The following is a 27730-nucleotide window of genomic DNA, read 5'->3' as shown; positions in this document are numbered from 1 at the left end:
CATTGCATTCTGCTTCACACAGAATTTATTTTTTCTGAAACAAAAAGCCTATCTGTCATACTACAACGGACTGGTGCAAATTATTAAATGGAATATTATCTTCATAATTACACGCGTGGTGATCAAGGAAGCAATTCTGCACTTATATAAATGCTAATAAATCATTTGTCAAAGTATTTTCCCATGAATTTCGTACACAATAACAGTTTCAAAATATAAGAATGAAAGAAGAAATAATATTTGACACTTCAACTTGCAGTATACAAATATTGGCGGTCGGTGTAAAGGATAGTTTGTTAACATTTTTGAATAGCTATTGGGAGTTTCCGAGGTGGATATGTTTTCCCACATTTTTTTTTCAGTACCACCAAGGTGGGTACCATTAATACATACATATCTTTTGATAAAATGAAATATTTCAGTTTAACGTCCCACGATTATGTCCTTTACGCTAAGGGAGATGGATAATTAAGGCAAGTAAATAATGATGGAAAGTCCGGTGGAATGAGAATATGCGAGGAAACGGGAGTACCCCGGGAAACCCACAGACACGATGTTGTCCACCCAAACCACATTTGGCTTGGAATCGAACCAGGGGCCCCACATATCAGAGATAAGAGCTCTACTACTAAGCCACCGTGCTTCCTGATTTCCTAAGAATTTATTCCTTTTTCCCATGTTAATGTCAATATGACCTTCCCACAAGTACTAAATAAAAATTATATAGATATAAGTTACTTACCACGTTTTATTTCCAGTAAGTGTATATGATTTAGAAGAAGGAGAGTATTTAGCTCGTGTTTCCAATCCACCAGCATCACTCCCGTGATTAGGTTCAGTAAGACCAAAGCATCCAATCAACTCACCCTTTGCTATTTAAAGAGAAAATAAGAGAAAAAAAAGAAAACATAGATAAAACATCTCGGAAATGCTGCTCTTGATAAGTAAAGAAAATATTAAGTACTAGGCAAGTAAAGTACATTTTTCAATTTCGCTTTTCTCTCTAAGATACAAATGTTACATATTTTTTTCGTAAACGTCTGGTTGCTTGATTTTACAAGAACTAGATTTCTTATAGAATGAAACTCAAAATAGTAATAAACTCACAAATTTACTTGAAAAAGCTAATTTAAACCTTTCCTACATTTTCGAAGTCCTGTTTTTTCATTACAATGCTGAAACATCATATGAATAATATTACGTTGAAAAAAAAAAAATAATAATGAGATTGCCTGTTCCTCTAGTAGATAGTCGCAGATACTTGTATAAATCACGTGTTTAAACCTGAAGTTACAGAATAGTAGACTTCTGTATTCTTTCACGCCTAACGTGAACAATTTCATCGTTATAGCGGATGAAGATGATGTTTCTATGAAATTACGGCAGAATAGTGTATTTAGATTCGGGGTCAAGATGAACTCACGTGGCAAATTATGTCAGGAAAATATAACTACTGTCGTAAGAGTTTTTACATTTCACATTGTCATTACACCGAGATCATCTGTATGACTTCTTACTAACGTGCATGCGAAGCATTTCGACCGTTTATCTGTTTAATCTATTCAAACACAATGCCAAGTGCAGATGAAAGTTTTTATAACGTCAAATTTCCCTATTTTTTGACAAATTTGTGCCATGGTAGTTCTTGTCTGCAACCGCTTCACTCACTCGCATGTTCCTGTGCTCGAAGGGCTTTCACTACCAAATGCCAATGTATGGTTAATCGTTTCATTACTGTATGGTCGATGTAACATTTGAAGACTGCCATTATACTCTCTTCCAAGTTTAACGGAACACAGTTCTACCCAATTTTCCTGGGAATATTTTTATTACAATAGTTTGAATTTTTTCACTACCTGCGATGAAACGAGAGGGGGAAAAATATGGCAATTGAACCGCAGAATCAGATAGTCTATAATTTTCTTCAACACTTGTATACAACAATGTCACACCTATCTTCAAGAAAGACAAACAAATCTCATCACTTTTCAACCACTCCTCATTCTAATTCACTGAATTAAAACTTCTTAATGCACTGATAAAAAATACCTTCAATCAACATTCATCTACAATTAATATTAGCAAATCGAACGATTGTAACTGTTAAAAATATCTGTCACTGTTGGGAGTATGGGTATAACCTTCAGGATTGGATAGATTAGAGTTTAGGGTCTTGTTCAGCACCGAGGCTATATGAAACGTGGACCTACAGCTTAACGTGGGCCCGAAGCACATGAGCTCCCGCTGAGAATCGAATCCGGCTCTTCGTGCCGCAGAAATCACAGTTAGGAGAACAATAGATACGATCTGCTAATTAACAATGCGTATTGTACAAATCTAATATATAAATAAGCAAACAATATTTTGTAGCAGAATAAAAATCCCACCCCTCCCCTAAGATGCACCGTAAAAGTGAAACTCAGGCCCGAAACTCATCTATGTTGAACATTTGATCGAGATCGATCTCGTAATTCAAGATTTATTAAGTTTATATATCATGATCGAAAAGTTTGCAACACTGATCTGTGTTAACCGTCTCTTTTTTCTTTCTTTTTATTATTGCCTCCAATGATATCCAATTTAGGTAATTCGATTTACAAAAACGTAACGTTCTCTTGGGTTGGCAACAATGTTGATCCAGTGATATTCGTCAATACACGGGCAGGTGTCCTCCTTTCTCTAATTGCTTCGTGCAAAGTTTCGTTTCTCTGTCTTTTTTGGTTTCTCCGTTATCACGGTTCGACATTGTAAATTATATTATAATGTGGAAAAGTTATTTCATGACTTTGTTGTGAAGTCGGCACGGGTTAACGTTCTCGTAGGTAGCTGCTAATTCACTAATGCGTGTTTACGGTCACACAGAACATATATATACAGAGTGGCCCAAAAGTAGGTATACAGATCTGCATCGTTCAAATATAACGTTTTAATTGATTAAGTTAATGAATTTATTTGCTTCAATTTTTTCCGAGCTTAAGGTATAAGTGAAAATAAATTAAGAACAAATAATGAAGAAACTAAGTTAACCTTTATGCATAAAAATAAGTAAATGATATAAAATGCCATGATTCAATCAGTGTGGGACTGTATACCTACTTTTGGGCCACCCTGTATATATATGTATACATACCCCTCCTCCTCCCTTAAATTGTACGTCAAAGTAAAATGACAAAAATCTTCCCAGGCCCAAACCTCATCTATGTTGAAAATTTGATCAAGATCGATCGAGTGGTTCAAGAGTTATTAAGTCACATTGTGACACACATACACACACATATATATATATACCTCCGATTGCTCGGCCTACAGCCTCATATTTCTTATGTATCAGCCTTTGCATTAACAGTGAATTTAGTGCATTTGCTCTTCATATTTCCAGAATTTGCCCAGCTGGAGGCTTCGCCCCCACATGTCCACCTTTGCTCGGCCTACGACCTCGCACCTCTTAAACCCACAATTCTACTGAATTTCAAGTTTCTTTTCGTATTTCAACTATCTAAAAGATAAGATTTTGTATCCCAAGAAAACGCCCATTTAAATAAAAATTAAAAACATTCACTTTTGACAATTTTTCTGTAGTTTAGTCCCGGAAAGCTACAATCGCGCCAAATTTCAACTTTCCACGTCAACCAGAAGTATCCCTTTAATTTATGTCAGTTCATTTAGTTTTATATATAGTTAGGATAGAATATATATATATATTAGAGATAGTACCGAACAACATTTCTCCCTACAGTTCCAATTGTATTCTCATATCATTAATCACTGCAATTAGTCTGGAGGAAATCCATCGAAACTAAAAATTTCAGTATGTCTAATGTTTCTCGGTGGCTTTTACCTAATTTGAGGGTGCTGAATCTGAATCTGCCGAGTGTACAAATGTACACCTTGAGCGTTTCGAGTAATTCAAGATGGCGACTGTAAAATTAATAGGAATATTTTTGTATATTTTATCAAGATGGGTATCAAATTATATGTTGTTTGGGTTGCAGATTCCAATAATAATGTCAAAAATGTTATGAAATTGATACAAATCGAGGTATTCAATGTGGCAGCCAATATGGCGGCCGTAAAATTGACAAGAATATTTTTGGAGTATTGTATCGACATGGGTATCGAATTATATGTTTTTTGGGTTGCAGATTTCAATAGTTAGTTCAAAAATCTTATGAAATTGATAGAAATCAATATATTCAATATGGAATATTCAGATTCGCGACCCTCGAGCTAGGTACATACTTAGAACAATATCTGTTACACTGAAATTTTGGATTGGGTGTTGATGCTTTCTCCGTCACCGCAACTCACCTTGTTTGCGCTCCAGAACATTTTTTCCACATTTTGGGCTTTTCTATATTTATTTACAAAACCATTCCTTTCTGTGTGCAAAAGAAAACAAACAACACAAGCTTAGGTTTGAAGATTTTCTTATATTTTTTTCCTGGACGTTTTCTTAATCAAGAATTATGTTGCTGGCCACATTAATGCGAAATATGTACATTTACAATACAAAATACCGATGTTTCTATGTTACTCCGCAACAAAATAATAAATATCACAGATCAGTCACTTGTCAGTCTTCGTCAGAAGAAGTATCCATGTTTTCGTCTTCTAGATTCCTAGTATTTTGACGTGTGAAGATATTCTGGCATCGTTTAGAGGCTGACAATTGCAGAAGTCAGTGCAGCTATTATGATTTTCCGCACAGCCACAACGTCCTTTACACATGTTTTCAGAAGAACAGCCGCAATTCACCATCTTTAAGATGTCTTTCGGTGACATCACAGTTCTTGGTGGTACAGTAACTGGTTCCAATGTTTTGTTCAACTCATCACGATACCACCCAAAATGTGTCGCATCCATGTCTGGTGGGTCTGGTTTATCTGCTTGTTTCCAAATACAAGCCTGGAAATGAGCTCATGAGCTCTTTTTACATTTTCAGAGAATGCCTCCGTAGTTGGTGGCAAGCTCTTCAATTTCGGGATATGTACGGCAGACTTCTTTGACAATTTCTTCAGCCAGACATCTCTTTTGACATCAGACATTGTGGGGCCAGGTATCCTACTACCATATAAACTCAGTTGCCTCCTGAATCACATCTGTAAGTAGTGATGTCTTATATCCAAGCTTTTGAAGCTCCTTCCCACTTTGTAGTACTTTCATTGCCTTCTGCTTTCCAATGCCATAAAGAGTAGGAACTGTATCGCAGCCAAAAAGAGAATGAAGTGCTAGTTAGTTTGAAACAATATCACGGTGTTTGGACACAGACAATCCAATGTCAATAACTCCTCTATGACTTTGAGTTGCCTCCATAAAAATGTTACAAGTAAGTTTATGTGTGTGGTAGTGGTGCATTAGTAGAAGAATATCCGTGTCATCACTAAGTACATTTATTGTACAATTTCTGTCCAGCTGATTGGCTACCATCACTACTTGTGTGATAAATGACATCAGCCTCTTCGTGAGTGTTTTTCATATCTGGACGTTCCTTGATACAATCAGCAGTTATTTCTGTTGTAACATCTTCTGGTCCAGTGATAAATAGATTTTTGGTGGAATCTGATGGCAACCCTTCTGTCATTAGATACTTGCAGATCAGCTGTACTAGTTGTACCTTATTCTTCGTAACATTCAGCACAACTTCTTGGGAGGGCAAGGACGTGTTGAAAGACAATTTATGATACCTGCTACACATTGATCCTGTTCTGATGCTTCTTATTCCTCCTTTGGTGCTGTACTCCTTGTATTTGTCAAATATCAGGTACACGTTGCATTTGTTCAATTTTTCAAGCACATATGACCGATACAATTTTATGAAGTCAAGAACAGTTCCGTTAGATGGCCAGTTGATCACCCACAAAACAGCACAACCATCAAGTATGATAGCACCTTCGTGCTTGTACGATCTCATAGACTTCTCTATCTGTAATATTTGTTTCAGTTTTGACTTAATTTTGCAGAACCTGGAAGTCCCATATTCATCAAACAAAGATGTGGGGACAGCGGCAAGCTCATATGGAATCACTCCTTTAGCATCAATATCTCTTGTAGATGTGAGACACATTGCACGCGTGTACAAGAGTTCTGTGTCAATGACACCTATACTAGCTGTTCTTTTGACGTCATCGCAGGAAACATTATGAACCATTGTTTAGATTGGATCGTGAAAACCAGTTGGTAGTTTTTCTTCGTAAGAACACAACGCCTTCTCACCTATCTCAACAGCATTATCAACATTCACTTTCTGGAAACAAATTTTTCCTGTCAAAATATTCACAATGGTTTTTGGGTGATCATCGGTCTTCAAAGGATCTATACAATGAGACAACTTTTCCTTTAACTTAATTCGGTCTGCAGCATCTCCTTTTACTCGAGATGGCATTCCTGTCTTATGCTTAGTTATTTCCATATCTCGTCCAGCATCTCTCATGACATAAATGTCATTTACTAAACGACTGCAAGTGTGAAGGCTGAAAGCCCATCGCTTCACTGCTGATGGATTTAGTGTAAGTCCGATTATTCCTCCTGGTCCATGGCCATGACGCATAAATGTATTCTCAATGAACATGTCTGACCATATAGCATTCCAGATACCTGGTTTGTGACGCAGAAAATGATCGCCTTTCATAAATCGTTCTAGTATTTCACTTGGAAGTATCTCTTATTCTGTTTCTGAGATATTTTTCCTAAATTCTATGAAAATACTGCCATGTGTGAGCACAAAATTAAGATTTTACGATTTATTATTACTCATGTCAGTAAACATTTTTTTCAAAAATAGGTTTCAGAAATGACAACATAAACTTCTTTTGCAGCCGCCATATTGGACGCCATATTGAATATCTTGATTTGTATCAATTTCATAACATTTTTGACTTTATTATTGGAATCTGCAACCCAAAAAACATAATTTGATACCCATCTTGATAAAATATACAAAAATATTCCTGTCACTTTTACAGCCGCCATATTGACCGCCATCTTGAATTACTCGAAACGCTCAAGGTGTACATTTGTACACCCGGCAGATTCAGATTCAGCACCCTCAAATGAGCTAAAAACCACTGAAAAACATTAGACATACTGAAATTTTTGGTTTGGTCCAAAAGTAGGGTTTTTCCTCCAGACTAAATTGAGGAGTTTGATGCAATAAGGGCGTGTCAGAAATATGCAGTTGGAGAAAAACGACGTTGGAAATTTAAGTAGTGTTTTTTTTCCTTACATAAAACAATGTAATATGCAGTATTTTATTCCGATATTGAATTGAAATGTTACCAGGAGGCTAAACAAGCATGGCAAAAGCCACAAATGCGTTTGATGCAAAAAGGGCGTAAACTCACTTACGCCCTTATTACATCAAACTCCTCAATTGTTTTATTACGAAATTCTAGGAATCGGTAGTGGCATTTAGATTCGCTATAAATAAATAAGCAGCGCAGTAAATGTTCTTTTTCCCGACAAGTGTACACGGTTCGGTTGCCAACTTATATTACTTCTTCACTAATAGTCCTACTTAACTAATCAATTTACAAATTCAAATAGAAAAGAATAAAAATCTCGAAATGGAATTTAAATAAGATACTGAGCTTACTGTGGACAAGATGGTGCTAATGTCCCAAATCTCAGAAGTATATGGTTGATTGCTTGAAAGGGTGTGGCTGGATACGTTGAGACCGAGGTCTTTTGCATCCTCCTGCGACACATTAAAACAAGAAAGGCAGGATAGAAAAGAAGGTAGAAAGAAAGTAAATGCTGTGACAAAAATAAAACCAACGTGGTAACACAGATAGGAGATGGATAAAATGAGAAATAAATTAAAATGGGGAAAAGCTCTCACAGAACAGTCAAGACTTGGGCATGTTGGAGGAATGAGAATCATCTGAGCATTACCACCAAACAAAGTATGCAGATTTGTAGGTAGTTCAAGGCGAGCTCGCTCAGGAGCAAGACGCAGACGGTCCACCAGAAGATGGCAAATGCTGAGGAATTCACCACAAAGGGTGCAGGAAGGTAGATTCTGGCTACACATCAGATAGCCATGAGTGAGGTGACTACGCCCGATACGCAAGTGTATGTTTCAAATGACAAGCAGCATAACCTTGAGTAAGCTTCACGCGGCGTCCAATTGGCTTTGAGCGGGTTGACAAGTCGCGACTAGCAGTTCTGTACGCTGACTTCTCGCGCTACTGCGAATCTTAACAATACCAGAGGCGCTTATTAGAAATATTGTATTAGCACATTAACTGATCACTTTAGGAAGTAAAAAAAAATAATTACAAACATATATGTGAAAACTACGTCTTTTATGTCAACTGGTTGTTATGATACACACTTTTAAAGGTTTCAATATAAAACAATTAGTAAAACGTGCGTTGAGTCCCGCGTCTAATTTCCAGTGGATTTTTGTTTCGATTTGAGAATAGAACTCACAACTTTTACTACAGAATAATCAGGGGTGTAGCCAGCAGTTGTTCTAGGGGAACATTGCTTTCAGGGAGAGGCAAGCTTTTCACATATTAAAAGAAGAACAAATGAACTCTTTCAGAATATGAAAACATTTTTACTCACCATACATACCTACATACATACTATACACATATTATATTTTCACGATGATACTTTATCAAAAGACGGATCTTGACAGTACTGAAGTTGAAAACCGGATTGTAAGAGATGAACTAATAAGCTATTCATAAGAAAACAAATGCTGTTTATACCAGTCTGTTTATCTGACTTTGTTTATGTGGGTTAAAATAGTAAAGGAAAAAACTCGAAAAACTATCAACTCAGATATTATGCAATAATATAGTAGTGAGTTTATAGTGCGCCCGGTTAGAGAAATGATAATATAAAGTATATGATTAATTTTAGTTCTTTTAATTAGGTACAGAAACTGTATCGATGTTTGATTTTTTTTTTAATTTTCATATTTTATCATAAACGTCCCTCATTTGCATTAACTATTAAATAATTTTATTAAACATATAGCAGACGAACCTCATTTTGGAGCTGGAAATAGTTAAGACAGACAGGGCTACCATTTCCCCGTGGCTACATCCCTTTGCAATCTGATTTATATACGCCTAACATCGTAAGAACAAAGTATGGAAGTTCGCAATATTGTTCTGAAATTAACTTCAAGATAGATTCTTCCTTATTCGACAGAAGAAACGCAGTATGTTTTCTGTTTCTTTTTTTCTTTCACGTTTCACTACCTTATTATGTGCAACTTTTATTCCCTCCTTCCTCCTCTAGAAGGGATTCAAAAGCATCAGGCGTCTAAATGGTGTCATAAATTATCGTGACCCAAAACAAACTCGAGCATATCGAGTTGCTTAGGAATCAGACGGATTGCTTTTGTGACACCTACACCACGTCCAAGAGTGTTGTTATGAAAACTGATAAGGAAACAAAGGGGCTAGTTATGAAGGAACGTAACTTCTCTTCTAGCATAAACATAATTCGTAAGTGTCTGGGTTGCTTTCTTTCGTGGTGGTTCGTTTGTTCTCCAAAATTATAGTTGACAATGTATTTAAGCAAACCGAGTACAAGTGTGGAGTTCTCTTTTAAAAAAAAGTGCTACAAAGTCAAGTTCGAAGAATTATTTTTCGTGTTTACAATTTTTGGAACCGATAATAATAAATGTACAAGACTCAGATTCAAACAATAACGAAATATTAACTGACATACACAATAGTGAAAGTAGTGTTGAAGACGAGTGTTTAGCATTTTCACTGGAAAAGTTAACAGGTAAATAATTTAGTTGCTATATATACTTCTAGGATGCACAGTCAAAATTCTTGAGTTTGCTGGAATAGTATATTTCCATTGTGAATAATGTTGCCAATGTATGTGTCATAATCTCAACTGGAGGAAGAGCGAGAAGGGAAAGGGAAGTCCGCAATCCGGCAACACCGTGCGGAATATCGCACGCCATTGGCTACTGCCCGTGATGCTTTACATCTGAAACACACAATAATCATCTTTCTTCGAGCCGTAAAGTACGGAAACTCGTGGCCCAAACGCCAAACTAAGGCTTGACAATATGCAGTTTGGTATACAGATGATGATCCCCGTCTGTCTGCCAGCGCTGAAGAAGACGGTCAATTACAGGACGAAGATCAGAGCTGGGGAATGATGACTGGGAAGTAGGTTTTGTAAGAGCAACCGCCTTGGCAGCATGGTCAACAGAATCACTGCTCGGGATACCAACATAACTTGACACCCAACAAAAATATACTTCACACCCTGCCACACGTAAGCTGTAGTGAGAAAGGAGGATCTGATTTGAACGAGTGAGTGCACAGTCGACACATCAGTAGGGTTATATAAAAAGCTACTGGAATTAGGGTAGGAGAACATAACGAGGATGTCGTCGACGAATATTCTGCAGTCTGCAAGATAGCAACTAATTCAGCAGTGAATGCCGTAGAGAAAGGATGGACTTAGAAAGTAGCACTACAATCATCCGCAATGAAAGTACAACCAAAAGAGTCTGCATGCCCCGAAACATCAGTGTAGAAGACGGTGCAGTTTCGGTACTGATCTAGAAAAGAGAATAACTCCTGACGAAATTCTTGACTGCTGGTTACAGAATTATTAAATTGCGCTAGATGAAAACTGATGACTGGTGTAAGAATAGCCCACGGAGGAATGAGCAGGAAGCCCAATTGGGAAGTGCAGGGACGCCCTACTTCAAGAGAAGCCAAAAGTTCCATAGCACGACTGTAGAAAAGCCGAGTAGCAGTAGATCGTGCTTTATAGCGGTCATAGCAAGCACCAGCTTCAAGGATGAAGGCCGAAGGATGGTCAGGTAAGCACAGACATGAATATAATAACGCAGGAGCAGGCGATCTCGACACTGCAGTGGAGAAGGTTCATGAACCTCAACATAAAGAATAGGACTAGGGTTAGTCCGGAATGCTCCAAGGGCCAAACGAAATTCAAGATGAGGAACAGTATCCAGGTGATGTAAGATGAAAGGTTGAGCAGAACCACATACAATAAAACCATAATCCAGTTTCGAGCTAACGAGGCTACAGTACAGTCGCAGCATCACCACCCGATCATCAGCCCATGTAAGATGAGAAATTAGACGTAATAAGTTCATGGATCGGAGACAGCGGTACTTCAGGTAGCGAATATGAGTACCCCAGGCAAGACTTCTGTCAAACTACAGACCCAGAAAACGAACGAAGTCCACATAGGGCAGTCGAGAACTGCCAAAGAACAGCTCAGGATCATAGACACAGTGACGGAGCTGACAAACATGAACACAATGTGTTTTGGTGAAAGAAAAGGTGAAACCAGTACTGGAAGACCATCGGTGAAGGCGGTACAGCGTCAAGTGCAACTGTCCAGTAATAGTACGAAGATCACCAGAGCGACAGTAGATCATAAAATTATCCACATAAAATAGTCCATGAACACCAGTGAAAAGCTGCGACGCCGCCACAGCAAAGTGACACTCAACACACTGTCCTGTGGAACTCCATTCTCCTCTAGAAAGTGAGCAGAAATAGTAGATCCAAGCCTAACTCGGAAATATCGGTTTTTGGAGAAAGTTCTGGAGGAAAAGAGTCAAGTTTCCATTTAAGCCCCAGAAATGCAGTTGGCACAAAATGCTATAACGCCAAGCGGTGTGACAGGCCTTTTCTTGATCAAAGAAGATAGCTATCTGATGACCTTGATGGCGAGAGGCATCCTGGATAGCACTTTCAAGATGAACCAGATTAGTTGTTGAAGGAAAGAGTCGAAACCCACATCGGAGATTGGAAATAAGCCCAGAAACCAGACTAAGCGAGTATGCTCACCTTCTACAAGTTTACAGAGGCAGCTAGTCAGGGCAATCAGGCGTGACAGGCTTCTGCTAGACATGACAGGCTTCAAAATAGGAATAATATATGCTTCACGCCAGGCAGCAGTGAAAGCGGCGGCTTCGAATATGATTAAACAGTTCAAGAAGATGTTGTTTGCCATCTGCAGGAAGATGCTGAAGCATGACATAATAGATGCCACCAGGCTCAGGCGCCGTGTTCTTCGTAGAACGCAAAACAGTATAAAGTTCAGCAGTGGTCAAAGACAAATTGTAAGGTTCAGTATTCCAAGAGCGGAACTGAAGTGGTGTATGTACTTTTGATACTTTGTTTCTGAGTGAGGAACTCCACTGATTAGTGAATAGAACTTGAGACAGGGGCAAAATGAAATCCGAAATCAGCGACAATCCTGTGAAGATCAGTGACCACGACAAGGGCAGGAACTGCAACAGAAGAAACATTTCCCTGGAGATGACGAAGTTGCGACCAGGCGGCAGACATGGAACTTCTAACAGTAAGAGATGAAACAAGTGCGCCAGCTATGACGTTTAGCTTGTTTATTCAGATGCGCGAAACATGAGCACAAAGAAAGCGAAACTGAGCCAAATTATCATCTGTTGGAGCATGATAAAAAGTACGGAGAGCTCGGCGTCGGGCCAGTATACAGTCGCGAATCTCCCAGACCACTAGGGAACTGTTCGTTTATGTCGAGAATTCACATAGATAGGAATCTAGTCAGGTGCTGCTGACAGTATACTCCGCTGGAATGCCACACAATGGTCATCAACAGAAGAACGAAGTTCTAGAGCTCAGGGTATATGAGTTGCAGCGCGTCAGGCCTAACGTCACTTGACGGCAGGCAGCTGAAGCTAGTAGATTTGAAAAAAAGTGTTGGAATACCTATAATGATGCGTAAGACATTACGTCGTGAAGATGAGTGAACTTACTGCAAAACTATGCTACATTTTACAATTTCATTTCAATGGAAGCGCAAATGCTGCGAAGGCCTGTGAAGAAATTTGTGCTGTTTAGGGGCAAGATACGTTATTTAACGAAACAGCCAAACGATGGTTCAGTTGCTTTTATTTTCAAAATTTCGATGTCCAAGACGTTACTCACAATGGGCGATCAATCAAGCAACAATCGATGATTCGAGCAAGACCAGCATATAAGCAGACATGACACCACCAATGACCTAAACATCCATCATCAAACAGTGTTAAGCCATTTTAAAAGACCTGGCTACATAAGGAAAACCGACGCTTGAGTGCTACTGATCTGACTCAAAAATATTTACTCGATTGAATTTCTATCTGCGAATCTCTATTGGGACGTAACGAACTCGAGCCATTTCTGAAGCAGTTAATCACGAATGATGACAAATAAATACCCTGCAAAAACAATGTGCGAAAAAAGATCATGGTCGAGGAAATGAGAAGCTCCACAGTCTGTTGCAAAGCCCACACTGACGTCCAGGAAGGTTATGCTGTGCGTTTGGTAGGACTGGAAGGGTATCATTCATCACGAGCTGCTTTTGCAGGGTAGAACGATAGACTTGGACCTGTACTATACATAATTAGCGCGACTGCACCTAGCAATTTAAAAGAAACGGACGGGACTGCTCAACAGAAAGGGTATCGCATGCCATGCTGACAATGTCAGACCGCATACATCTTGAAACAGCAGTTAGAAATTGGAAATTTTAATGCCCCCCTTGTATAGCCTGGACCTGGTACCGTCAGACTATTATTTGTTTCGGTCTCTGCAGAACTCCGTGAATGGGTTGTTAGTTACAAACGAGGCCTGGGGAAACAACATGTCACAATTTTTCACCCAGAAACGATGGAACTTCTATATCTACGGAATTATGTTGACGCTGGAAAAATGGCATGTCATCGAAGAAAACGGTAAATATGTGGTATTATAATGTTATTTTCAAATTACAATAAATGTATCCTCAGTTTTGATCTCCAAAGGCTGAATACTATTTAATCCAATTTCAATGTTCTTTCCAGTAAGTTAGGAAGATTGAAATTGAGTTGATTTTGAATTTATCGTCCCGTTCAGCAGCGAGGCTATATGAGACGTGAACCTACAGATTAACGTGGAATCCGAATCACATGAACTCGCGCTGGGAATTGAAGCCGGGTCTCCCACGCCAGAAAGATTGAAATTATGACAGAAAGTTCTCTTTTCTCATAATTTCTCTTAATCTTATCCAATGCCTAAGATTCTATGCGAACAATGTTGCTCAAATCTATAAAATTCAGATGGGTTACTTCTAAACTCTGACATTACCCAAACGAGGAAGATATTTTTGTTTCTGTTCTTCTGATCCAAATGCGTAGATTGGGTACATGACCAGCGATGACTGAACACTAAACGACGAACGATAGCTGCTATCCACTCTTTCCAACTCTCGTGCGACCAATCCATATGCAGTAGAAGAAATTCCTGGACAGCCATAGCCTTTGATTGTTGCACCAAGAACTCCAAGCTTTCCCATTTCAGGTAAGAGATCTTTATCATGAACTGAAATGAACAATACCTTACCAAGTTAAATATACAGCTTGAGGAAGCATGTTTTCATACACCAATTGCATGAACAATTTCAGCTTTAAAATCACAATTTTCATAAACAACTCAAAGTGTTCAACGATTGCAGAAAGATGTCATTCTTCATTGCTTTTATCAAAAATTTATTATTAGTAAACACTGCATTTAACATTTAAGCTCAAAACATATTTAACAAGTTTATTTTATGTACTCTCCCTTAATTCTTATTCTACATAGGCATTGCTATCTCTTTCTTCCCTTTTTTGTTTTTCCAAAATCTGACTTGGTCCAAATCAAGCTTTAATGGCTTACAACTTTGAAAAAAAAAAAAAAAAAAAAAAAAAAAAAAAAAAAAAAAAAAAAAAGTGTACACAGGAAAGTATTTCACATATACACTAAATAACTCAAATAACTCAAGAACTTCTTCCATGCCAAGTTTGGTCAGGATCGGGTGACCTTTGTAAATCGCTTCATATATATATATATATATATATATGTATATAAGAAATCAAACGAAGGACGACAATAATACACAAACATCATATATCAAAGATAAAACTAACGGTTTTGGTCTTGTAATTACGCTACCTTTTTTTTTTTTTTCAAAAACTTATCACGCTAAAAAAAGAAAAAAAGAAAAATTAATTTATGTAACAAAGCAGAATGTAGCAAAAAAAGAAAAAAAAGATAAATACAATAAAAGCCATATACCTTGAGCAAAATAAAAACACTAACTGTTGCACATATTACATTGTTAGTTTGATTCCGAAGTTACGAAGAACACGTAAATAGTCAGGAAAGTAATTATTCTTCGCTTTGAATGTCATTAACGCCATCAAAATCTTCTCAACAAAACATCCTGGAGATTGGGTATTTGCAGAGATTGTATCACTGTTTATAAAAACTCTGTATCCTTATGGAGATTTGCGCCGATATCTCAATTCTTAGGATGGTTTATCTTAAAGACGTACAAGGTAAAATGCCATTAATTAAAAACGAAATGTAATGTATTATATTTTATCGAATATAAACTAGAGATTCAAATGCCCGCTGCAAAAGCCTCATCAGAGAAATCATAGCATATAGAATATAAGTTATGTTACAGCTAACTAAGAAGAATAGGGATGTGTACAGAACACCACAATAATCGATTTACAACATAACAGAACACTACAACATATCTAATTACTCTAGCCTATATTTTTTATACTTACCTTCATTCCTATTAGCAAGAAGAATTCTAGGCATCAATTGCTTTTGACAATAGTCTCGGACGGAATTTCGTATAAGGACTTCTTCCTCCTTTAGCTGCGATTCTAAGTCAAATGGATCCTCCCATGAGAAAGATGCTACAAAAAATTAGTTCGAAATGTTCATTGTTTGAAACGCAAACCAGTATTGGATTGAATAGCTACATACTTCAATATTATCTCCCAGTGAACAATCCTGTTTGTTATAGTCTTGTTTACATGGAAGCCAAAATACAGGAACCGTACACAATTTCGCAGCAATTATGAAAAAAGATTATGACATAACATCGCTAATATATTATAAGCGTTGAAAAGACACAAGCAATCAACTGCGCACCAAACAGCTCCTGCGCAACAAACATGTCCAGTCTGTGAATATTTTAATTGAAAAGAACAAAATAGACTACGTGAAGTCAAACAAGTTCTTAGGAATTTCGTTAGATAAAAATATCTCCTGGGATGTGCATATAACTAAGCTTAGTAAAAAGATAAATCAGGATTATTTCGTAATTAAAGTAATTAAAAAGATGTTAAAAAATTCTACTTTAAAAACAACTTACTTTGGATTATTCCAGTCGAATTTAACATATTGCACTCCTACTTTCTTTCATTCTAGCTACATGACCTGCCCATCTGAGCCTCCTACACTAGATGACTCTAACAATGTTTGGTAAACCGTATAAATTATGCAGTTTGTCATTATGAAATTTCCCCCATTCCCCATTTCCGTTCCTTTTGGGTCCGAATGTTCGTTTCAGGATCTTGTTCTCAAATACTTTCAGTCTGCTTTCTTTTCTCACAGTGAGCGATCATGTTTCACAACCATACAGCAGAACAGGCATGATTATCGTTTTATATATTCCTTGACATAATTCGCAAAGACAAAAGATTTTGACTTGAATAACAACACGAATTCCCTGCTTTTAATCAACATTTAATTTCTTCGTGAATATGGTTTTTGTCTGTTAACATTGATCCTAGATATCTGAAAGTATCCACTTTGTAGACAGTATTATTTAATATTTTAACGCATACATAATTTGCCATATTACAACCCCTGCGAATTTCCATGCATTTAGTTTTCTCTGCATTTACTTCTAAGCCCATGTAACTGCAAGTTTTTAATAAAACATCTGGATTTCTATCTATTGCTCTCCTATATTTCCCTATCATATTTACATAATCAGCATACGCCATAACCTGGTAAATACCATTCGGCTCTAGACTCTAGTTGCTATCTTGAATGAATGAATGAAAATGGCTTTATTGAAGCGGGCGAGTGTCAGCCATGGCTGCTCTATCACCTAACCTCTGATTTTTCTTATAGCGCATTCCAGAACAAAGTTGAATAATAATGGCGACAACGCTTCTTCCTGTTTCAGGTCATTCTCGACGTGAAAATTCGTGAACAAGTATTTTCCCACTCAAACTTTACTTTCGGATTCATTTAAACACATCTTAATTAACCTAACTGGCTTTTTCGGTATCAAAATTCTGTAAGAATGTTATATAATGTTTTCCTCCTAACCGAGTTGTAGGCCTTTCTAATCAGTAAATAACCGGGGTATTGTACGTGTATTCTAATTTCTTTCCGTGTATTTGTTGAATGGTAAGTATCAATATCTGGTCGATATTAGATCGATTTCGCCTAAATCTGCATTAATAATCTCCAATAATTCACCTGCATATAGGGTCTATCTTGCTAACAGAATGTTCAGACGATTTTATAAGATGTTGACAGAAGAGAGACACTTCGATAATTATTACCATCAATTTTGTCGTCTTCCTTGTGAATTGGAACAATGATGGTTTCCACTATTGTGGAAATTCATGGGCCGCGGTGGCTCAGTGATAGAGCATTCACCTCTGGTGCATGAGGTCCCTCGTTCAATCCCAGCTCACGCCAAATAAACTTTGTAGTGAACAAATACGTGTGAGTGGGTTTCCTCGGGGTTCTCCTGTCTTCCTCCCACTTTCTTCATTTCACCATTTCATTTATTTCTTATCATCACCGTCTCCTTTAGCCTAGCCGGCATAACCGCTGGACGTAAAATTCAAATATTTCATTTCATTTCTTGTGGCAATTCCTCCTTGTTCCAGATAAGGAGAATGAGCTTTTGTATCTTGTTCCACAATTTCTCCCCTCCAGCTAAAATTATATCAGCTGAAATTTCGTCTACACCCGGAGATTCATGTTCCTTAAATTTCTTTATAGTAATTCCTCTTTCTGTTCGGTTAGGCTCTGGTTTTGCTGCGCTGCTGTGTGAATTTCCGTTTCTGCACGAACATTAGTTTTTGGTTGCATGCATTAGTTGCAAATTGACAAAGAAATCTTTCTATCTATTCAAATGATGTCTGTGCCAGTGAGAATTGTTCCGTCGGCTTTCTTTAATATATATGCACGAAGTTCATAGCGTTTCTTAAAATCGCTGATTCCCTTATACATATCCCGAATGTTTTTGTTTTATTATTATCTTCAAGTTCATTAATTTTACTTTCAAAAAATAACGTTTCTTTGTTTCAAAAGTTTTGGAACCGACTGATGTCAACATTTTGGTTAGTTACATCGTTCGGATTTTGTTGCCAACGCAATTTTGTTCGGTTTCTCTTCTCTGCTAGTTTAGTCCATTCCTGGTCGAACTATGGTTTGTTCCTAGTATTCCCGCGTGCCCCAATTTTTCCTAAACACAAACAATTTGCTGAGCAAAACAATATATTCACATTAAAAAACTATAAACGGACAGTTTCAACACACTATGTAGTTTTTTAATATGAATATATTGTTTTCCTCAGGAAATAGTTTGTGTTTAATTACATACAAGCAAAGCTTCTACTTATGGAAAATGTTACAATATTTCTTTTGTTGAAATTTTAATGCTATCCCTAACTTCAAGTTTCCTCAACATTAGTGCATTCCGAACCTTCTAAAACTGAGAATTTATTACACTTCAATCTGGTATTCCGCTCTCATTTGGCTTTCTTTAAATTAAACCTCTCCTTTTTTAGATCTTGAAAATTTCCTTTATTCTGACTTAAAGTATGTAACTTCAACAAATTTCTTAGGTCTTCATAAAAGTAATACTCTTACCTGGGATACACACATAACGTCGTTAGCACAAAAACTAAATAAGGTTTTCTATGCCTTGAAAGTTGTTAAAAATATTTTAAATATAAATAGCTGTAGAAGCATTTATTTTGGTATTTTTTCAATATTTGTTAATGTACGGTATTATCTTCTGGGGAAATGATTCAAGAAGTAAATTAATTTTCCGTATTAAAAAAAAAAAAAGTTAGAGTATTAGCCAATGCGAGAGTAAACGAACCATGGAAAGAACTATTTATAAGACTACAAATATTACCACTGCCATGTCTTTATGTGTTAGTTATTAATTTTTACGCGCCAGAATCTTAATACATTTTTTTTGCCAATAAAGGAAACTTTCATTGTCATAACACTAGATACAGGGATCTCCACATTCAAAATCACCATACATCATTGTTTCAAAACGGTCCCATATACTTAGGTCCAACATTATTTAGCAACCTCCCTAAAGATATTTGTAACATTAAATCAATGAATGTATTTAAATCAGTTACAAAGAAGTATCTATTGGACAATTGTTTTTATTCAGTAGATGAATACCTGTCTGCTAAATGTAGCTTTAGATTGTATAGTGTAAGTTTGTCTCATATAGCATGTCTCATATTCTGTTTCGTTATTGTTTTTTAGAATGTAACAACTATTTCTTTGTATCTTATTTATTGACATGTCCGATTCATACGTTCGTCTTTCTTCGAGCTTCATGTATGGCTATGGATGAAAATAAAATAAAATAAAATAAAACGAAATTCAACGTTAATCTCTCTCTCTTATTATCGCTTCTACCAGGTAGTGATCAGTGTTAGTCAGCTTCTCTAAACGACCGAACATCAATTATGCTAGATTGTCTTCTTCTATCTACTAAAACGTAATCAATTTGATTGTGTTTTTCCATGTGGTGAGGTCTAAGTATATTTATGGATGTCGCGATGTGGGAATTTTGAACTCTTCACGATAAGGTTTTTGAATGTTGAAAAGTTCACGAGTCTAACACCGTTGTCATTACTTTCCTTATGCAGACTTTCACTCTATAATCGGTTTGAAAGTATCTTTTCGTCCTACCTTGCATTGAAACCTCCTAATAGGATTTTCATATGGTATCTTAGGAGTTGGTCAAATAACCGTTCTACTTCTTCGCCTCCCTTCACCTAGCTTCCATATTTCCATATACACTTTTGAATCACAGAAAAAGAACCCTGCCATGCTAGCTTCGTAGCTCTTCCTAATACGGATAGGACTTGCATCTTCTTTGCATATATTCATAAGCTTCGTCCAATTTCTATGAGGCACTAATACCACTTCCCTTGACTAAGTAATGGATTCATGTATTATTCCCTAAATTAATATAAAAATAAAATTTAAAGAAAGTAAAACTTAAAAATTCTATATCGTGTGACTCACCTTTAGTGTCAGCTGTTTTCGAAGATGATGATAAATCTGATCATGAGTTGAGGACAATGAACAAGTTATTCCGAATACAGTTGAACTTTATTTCAGACTCTATATTAGTTATTTGCTTTTAAGAGTATTACATCATAAAAAAATCACACCTAAATGAAGATTATATGTTAACAACTAAGTGAAACACTGAATAATTTCAATTTTATTTAGATTACACATTATTTTATTGGACTGATCAAATCATGTAAATTTATTCTAAAAACTGTTGCTGGCGACTGTACATAAAGAATTACATGCACATTATTTTATTGCTGTGGCAAAATATTATGCAACAAAATTATTGTTACAATTGGAGTGCGAAATAATGAAGAAATAATTTCTAAATTTCTATCATTGGTTATATTCAATTATATTATTATTATTTTTAAAAATAATTTGGCAAACCAAATCGTTCTACTTTACGTATAGAAAAGTTATACGTAACGACATGTTGAAATAGTATTTGACTTCTTGTGAACACATGAACATGTTTAGTAGAAAACAAATATATGTTATCGACCTTCTCTTATTAAAAATATAAACGTTTTACAGAGTAGTAAATAATTAAATTTATTATATTTTATGCCGCACGCATTAAGCCGCAGACAGAAAAGGCTAAGAAACTGAGTTACAGAGGAGATCTTCCAGAAGATGACGCGAAGGGAAGTCTCAAAACAGGAAAATATTGAAGAAGTCTATAAGATGTGGAGGAAGTTTTATATCATATTACGAAGGAAAAAAGGAGGAATTTTACATACGAAGATGTGAGAACACAGAAAATTTCGAAAGAGGGGAAATATGAGGAGATATACAAGTAAGCGAAACGTATGCAAACTCAGACGAAAGAAGGGGTCAACGTAATGGAAGAAGAAAACAAAGGTTACGAGTCATAGACGTTACACCATAAAATCGATCATAGAAGCCACTGGACACGAAATTAAGTCACTGCAGCTACATCTATGGGAAAAATCGATCATATACAAATTACAGGCATATCCAGTCATAGTCACTACATGCCATAGCAGCTACACCACGCAGAGAGTGGCTCCGCGTAGCGTAGTAGCTAACGCTCTCACCTTCCGTGCGAGCGGTCCCGGGTTCGATTTCCGGTAGGGGCACTCGGTCGAAAAAGTGTAAGCAGGTTTTAGGCCAGACATCCTGAATGAGGTTTTTCCTGGGTTTTCCTCATTCACACCAGGCAAATGCCGGAGTGGTACCTAGCTTAAAGGTCCCAGACCGCTTTTTCTTTTCCCAATCTTTTCTTCCTTCCCTTTTCCCGGATAATGTGCTCACCGAGGTGACGGGCTAAATGGCCTTAGATGCCGAAAGCCCAGAAATCTAAATCCTACATCCTACCACGCAGAGAGTTCAAAATTTGTCAGACAAGCTACTGGTTACTGACGCCATTGGCCATAGACGCCAACAGACACTGGTGTCACACACGCGCAAAAGTACCATAATTTTTTCATGCATACCATAGTAGCTTCTCAGCCTTTTCAATCATTCGAAAGTATTCTGTAATGGAAGTTTTATTATTAGACTAATAAAAGTGGGGAATTAAATTAATATTAGCAGCTCCAGTTGATATTGTCCCGGGGCAGAAAATAACAGACTTCTGCTAGGTGATCACTACTAGCTAGCTTTGGATCTATTCTGATTTAGGGCAAGGCGAAGGAGTAGGACCCATACAAAATGCATCTGTAAAAGCAGAAGAGTTAGCGACGGTGTGTATACTCGTAAAGGAACATTTGTTTGCGTAAGGATATAACTGGTGATGCTAGCATAACCTTGACACAAAGGGGGAAGTCGCTGTAAGTTTTTCTGACATTAGAATGTGATTGCTGTAGACCTATGTCTTATGTGTGAATAGTCCTATGAGGGCATCTGCATTCTATACCTCAGCCCGCATTGTGAGAGTTCTAGTGGAGAGTCACTAATAGATTAAACCTTTTTAAAATATTAGATCATTTCTGCAAAGAAACAATGAATTTACACTCTGGCAATACTGCATGTTGGTCGGCCTCAGTGACCAATGGCTCGAATGACTAACCTTGAACTTCCTATATAATATAGCTGTTAGGTATCAAAGTGAATGTAATGTGACTTGTATGATCGATTTCTCTTACAGATGTTTCTGCACTGACTGTTGGAGCCTATGACCAGTGGCTTATATGGTCACTGGTTTGTACGACCAGTGGCGTGTATCCAGTTGCATCTATGATCGGTTTTGTCATGTGGGATCTTTGACCTGAATCCAATAAAAATGGGAAAAGAACGAGCGAAATTAAAGGTTTCTGGGAGATAGAAAGAACGTATTCAGGATATGTATGAAGTAGTGGGGTTATAGATGTTTAAGAGTCACTACAGTTAGCAAGAATGATGAATGTTTAGTATACTTTGGAGCGTGTTTGAAAAAGCTATATCTGAGACGAGGAATTAAACCGGAATAGATAATATACCAACCGAATTTATTAAGAATATGAGTAAGAAGAAAGACAAGAAAGAATTTGTCTGGCTCTGTAATTAAATATATAAAGGGAGAGTAGCTAAAAGATCTACTCAAGACAACAGTGATACCGTTGACTAAGAAATTGAAAACCAGAAAGAGGTGACAACTATAGATCCATCAGTCTGATGTCGTATGCAGCAAAATTTTCCTCTAGACTGAAAAGATTGTACGGAAAAACAAAAAAGGGAGTTGAGGTGGAACCACCGAGATTTTGAGAAGAAGAGCACGTGAGGTGCTATTCATGTATTATGAGCAGGGTTGGCAAAAACCATGGTTTTTATTTTAAAAAAACAACAAAAAAAAAAACGTTTTTTTTTGTTTTGTTTAAACCAGGTTTTTATGGTTTACATGATTTGCTCTATATATTTATATCATATATGGACAGGAATAAGTTTGTTTCGCCTTGATGTTATTATGCAACAACCGGGTTATGCTGGAAGGGGTCACATAAGCTAAAAGCGGAATAAAAACCGCTTCTCGAGCTACATCCGAGAAAAATTGTCCTCCATTTGAACTCAGAACCAGGACTAATTGGCCACAAATGCGACACGTCTGCCAACTCACTCACGAAGGAATCCTGATAATAATTAAAAAACGTTGTACTGATCTTTACATGCTTCTTAATATAACTGTCAAGAGTCATTTCAGAAGGACAAAAAGATAAACAGTTGCACAAGTGAAACCATTACACAGAATTACATATGAACAATTTCAAAGTACTACGGAGTACAGAAGAACTAATTTAGTTCAAGTTAGTTAACAACGACTTTTATTGGTCCAAATTAAAGAAATACACCGACTTAATCTGCATATCAATAAGAAAAGTGAATAAAGATACGAATTATTTGAGTCCACTTTGGCTCAAACTCATTTATACATAAATAGATACCAAAGATACTTATTTCACTAAATGCCTCTCGTGGGGTCTGTATGACCCCCCCCCCACACACACACACAAAGTACGGCATTTTCGATGTATTTTATCAATAGTAAACATTGAAACGAAACAATATTTAGAATTTTTCTTCGATTGCAATTACATAACAATAATAACAACTACAAAAAATCACAAAATAAACTTGTAAAAAGAAGTTGCTTTTGTAGTATAATCTTTTTGAGTAATGAATGGGGAATTTAGGTCTGAATATAATACGAATAATATACGGGAGTGAAACGTGATAACCCACAAATGTGTGTTCATCAAGATTTTACAAACACTTACACTTTTACGAACATTTTTTTGTTTTTTGGTTTAAACCAGTTGGTTTTTTTGAAAAAACCAGCTGGTTTAAACCTTGGTTTAAACCAGCCAACCCTGATTATGAGTAATCCCGAAATATTATAAAGAAAGTATATTATGTATGTAACAAGGAAGAATATACTGTCAAGTAATCTAGAAAAGGTTATTGACCGATAGACTGGAGATTGTCAATGGGAATCCTAAAGTAGCTTGGATTGAAAGGTGTAAAGATTCATAAGAACCATGATGCACCATAAGAAAAGAAAAAACACGGAAGAGTACAGTTGGAAGGGGAGTTCGACAGAGATAGCCTCTTACCAACTCTGTTTAATTATTATCTAGAAAATGTACTGAAGTAGGGTCTAACTAACTAACTAACTCTATGGCCTATGGAACCCGGAGGTTCAATACCGCGTTCACAAAAGCTCTGCACTGACTTCTATCCTTAGCTAACTGCATCCAGTATCTACTTTGTATTCCAATCTCTGCGAGATCCATCTTAATATTGTCCTCCCATCTGCGCCTAGGTCTTCCTAATGGTCGTTTTCCGATTGGTCTTCCAGACTTGGAAACGTTTCTACTTTCTTCCATTCTAGCTACATGACCTGCCCATCTAAGCCTCCTAGACTTGACGACCCTAACAATGTTGGGTAAACCGTATAAATTATGTAGTTCCTCGTTATGAAGTTTCCGCCATTCCCCATTCCCGTTCCTCTTGGGTCCGAATATTCTTCTCAGGATCTTGTACTTAAATACTTTCAGTCTATGTTCTTCCCTCAGAGTAAGCGACCATGTTTCGCAACCATACAGAACAAGGCATGATTATCGTTTTGTATATTTTAATTTCTTCCCCTAAAGACATTCGTAACATACGAGTCAATGAATGAATTTAAATTAGTTGCAAAGAAGTGTCTATTGGACAATTGTTTTTATTCAGCAGATGAAATACTTATCTGCCAAATGCAGCTTGTAGATCATGTAGTGTAATTTTGTCTCACATAACACCGTAGTGTTATTGTTTTTTAGTATATAATAACTATGTCTTTGTATCTTATTTATTGAGGTGTCCGATTCATACGCTCGTCTTTCTTCGTGCCTTATGTATGAAAATCAAATGAAATGAAGTGGTGGGAGAAACAGGGGAGATTAAGAACATTAAATGTAATGAAAAAGAGGAAGAGAAACTGGCTGGAATACTGTCTGAGGAAGACTTGCACTATTGAGATGTGTGACAGATGTCGTGAAAGGAACAAATTAATTATCGCATACCAAACTAAACAAATAAGCATTGTAAGTTTTAACCTCACCACTGATCAAGATCATAGTATCTTCAAGGCATTACTGCTGTATCGCCGGACCAATTTGAAAATCGAAAAGTACCAAAATGTACTGCATTCGGTTATATTTGGTTGGATTACATTACGTTACGTTAGATCACTTTATTAGGCGTGTAGTTTTACTATACGGATCCGTAATATAAGTAGTAGTAGTAGTAGTAGCAGGAACGGGTTAGAAGCCCAGCAGGGGTTTGTTGGGTTCTGTTCTCGACATGAAACGGGCAAATTAAAGACTTGCCCAAATTTTTCTGTGCATTTTACAGTCTATGGATCCGTATAATAAAACAAGTGTACCTCTCCGCGAAAATGTCCATCCGCCTCCACATACAGTGCCGCTTACAACATCAAAAACACTTAGCAATTTTATTATTCCCCTTACCTGACTTTCACTCATTCTTCCTTACAAACTTAAATAAATTCTCCAATTTACCTGGTAAATTTCCTAAAACTGGTCCAGCGATACAGCAGTTAACCCCATATCCAATCATAATAGCAATTCGAACTAGTGAATGAGTAAAGAGTGACGGTGTTTTATAGTAAGGCTTGGTTCTTCAATTTTAGAATAATCAAATAATTTGTTTGTAATACTTTTCATGTAAACTTCTCCGAAAATGTTTATTTTTGAATGAATTGTGTACAATGAACTCTTATAAAAAAAAAAAAAAAACTGTAATTATTAATAAGGTATGTCTGGTGGACCCCTAAAATAAACCTGTACATAAGACTCATCAATCTTATTTGAGTTTCTTAATGGAATAGTTAGTATCATAAGCACACTTTTTCGGTTAATAATCACCAACTGAATTAGCCTTGCACCTCTACACACCATTTCATATCTGTAATACAAATTGCAAGTAGACAACAACTAATTAACTGAACATATATTTAAAATGCATTGCGAAAGGTGTGTAACGTTATTTTACCACTAAGGACACATTAAAGTATATCGAGAAAAAAAAAAAAAAAACTTCGTATGCAAATGTTATTATCTTGTGACCTCCTATCGATATATAGTAATAGTATATGTTAAAAGGATACATGCTTTTGAAATTACATTTCTTCCTCCGTGCTGTCTCGAAGATGATAAATTACGTGAAAGGCAAACACTCAACGTACGTAAACTACCGGCCATGATGAATAGAATGTGAATATTCACATACTTGCTAAGAAACTTACATAGTCACCATGTACTTTGAACACATGGAGATTCACAGAGCCCCGCCCACCGAAGATAGGAAGAATTCTCATTTCTGAATAAGGAAACAACCGGAGATAGATCCAAAAGAAATTTATTATGGCAAAATGGAAAGCATCACTTATCTTCATTTCATAATTCATGAGCTAAATTATGATCCCCTCCCTGATTAGCCTAACACAAAACTGATCCTTAAGTTCAGTGTTCAGGCAGTGGTAATTTCGGGGATGGCCCACGTCAATTCCCCTAGAGCCATATTACTTTTTACGCTCCATGTGGGTTAACAGTGTTATCGCACATCTATTTATCTCACCTTCTATATTGAAAATCCCTCCAGTGAAAATCTGATATCACCACTGGGTTCGAGTCCTACTGAAGAGCCTGGACGTTTCTACCTGTATTCGATGTAGGCTATGTGTTTGTAGCGCTCTCTAATTAGGTATAAAAGACCAAAAGCCCCAGTGAGGAAACACAGGAAACTGAGATGTGATCGGTTTACTACTTAACAACAAAAAAACATATCAAACCGGCTACGAAGTGTGGCATTTGTGCACGAGGTCCTGGGCTCGAGTTGCAAGTTGAGTTTAGCGTCCCTTTCCGCAGCAAGGCTATGTGAGACGTGAACCTACTGACTAATAGTGGAATCTGAACCTCATGAGCTCCCACCGGGAATCGAATCCGAAGCTCCCACGCCAAAGGCGCATACGGTAACCGCTTAGCAACGAATGAGCTCTCCTGGGTTCGATTCCCAATGGAAGAGCATCAAATGCACTACGGCCCAGATCCCACTCGTATGGATCGTCCCCTTTGGGAGCCGTTCAGGAGCGTCGTTTCAGATTTTGCTTGGGGGGGGGCAAGACCCCTTTATATAAGTAAAATTTCCCGTTCTTCACTGTTTTACTACTATTCTATTTATAAAATCTATATAAATCTCAAACTCAGGGGTAGCAATTGGCCCCCTAAATGACGCCCCTGGATCCGTTACAATATAGAGCACTAATTACATTAATCCCGTTCCCTCCCACTTTTTTCTTTGACCATTTTCATTCATTTCTCATTACCACGGTCTCCTTTAGCCTTACCCGGCGAAGCATGGGATGTAAACCTCAAAGTTTCATTTCATTTGTTTCCTAATGGCACTAAGAAAATATGATTTCGCTGACTGATGGTTGAAAATCACTGCTACATACCGTCACCACTGACAAAGGACGTAAATATTAATTAACCAATCAATGAAAAGAAGTTAACTCATGTAGAAAACCGAACCGAAGAAAGCCATTAGTTGCA

General features: G+C 37.0%; 1 protein-coding gene across 2 annotated transcripts in view; it reads right to left on the bottom strand.

Moving 5' to 3' along the window:
• LOC145688057 (glutaryl-CoA dehydrogenase, mitochondrial-like) overlaps positions 1–26881 on the bottom strand; it is a 58885-nt gene extending 32004 nt beyond the window's left edge. The window contains exons 1-5 of one of the 2 annotated variants that reach the window (XM_081761761.1): positions 26287–26602; positions 20124–20159; positions 15587–15721; positions 14115–14348; positions 743–872 (exon numbers count right to left, since the gene is read on the bottom strand). In XM_081761761.1, the coding sequence (XP_081617887.1) occupies positions 743–872; positions 14115–14348; positions 15587–15721; positions 20124–20159; positions 26287–26380 (629 nt within the window). In that variant the 5' untranslated portion in view covers positions 26381–26602. Of the gene's footprint in view, positions 1–742; positions 873–14114; positions 14349–15586; positions 15722–20123; positions 20160–26286; positions 26603–26756 lie in introns of those variants that run through there. The other variant, XM_081761762.1, reaches the window with a different exon arrangement.
• Positions 26882–27730: the final 849 nt, after the last annotated feature.

The sequence above is a fragment of the Thermobia domestica genome, chromosome 6, assembly GCF_964235325.1.
Source record: "Thermobia domestica chromosome 6, izTheDome1.hap1.1, whole genome shotgun sequence".
NCBI classification, from domain to species: domain Eukaryota; kingdom Metazoa; phylum Arthropoda; class Insecta; order Zygentoma; family Lepismatidae; genus Thermobia; species Thermobia domestica.
Note: the sequence above shows the minus strand (reverse complement) of the source record. Positions and strands in the feature narration are given on the sequence as shown.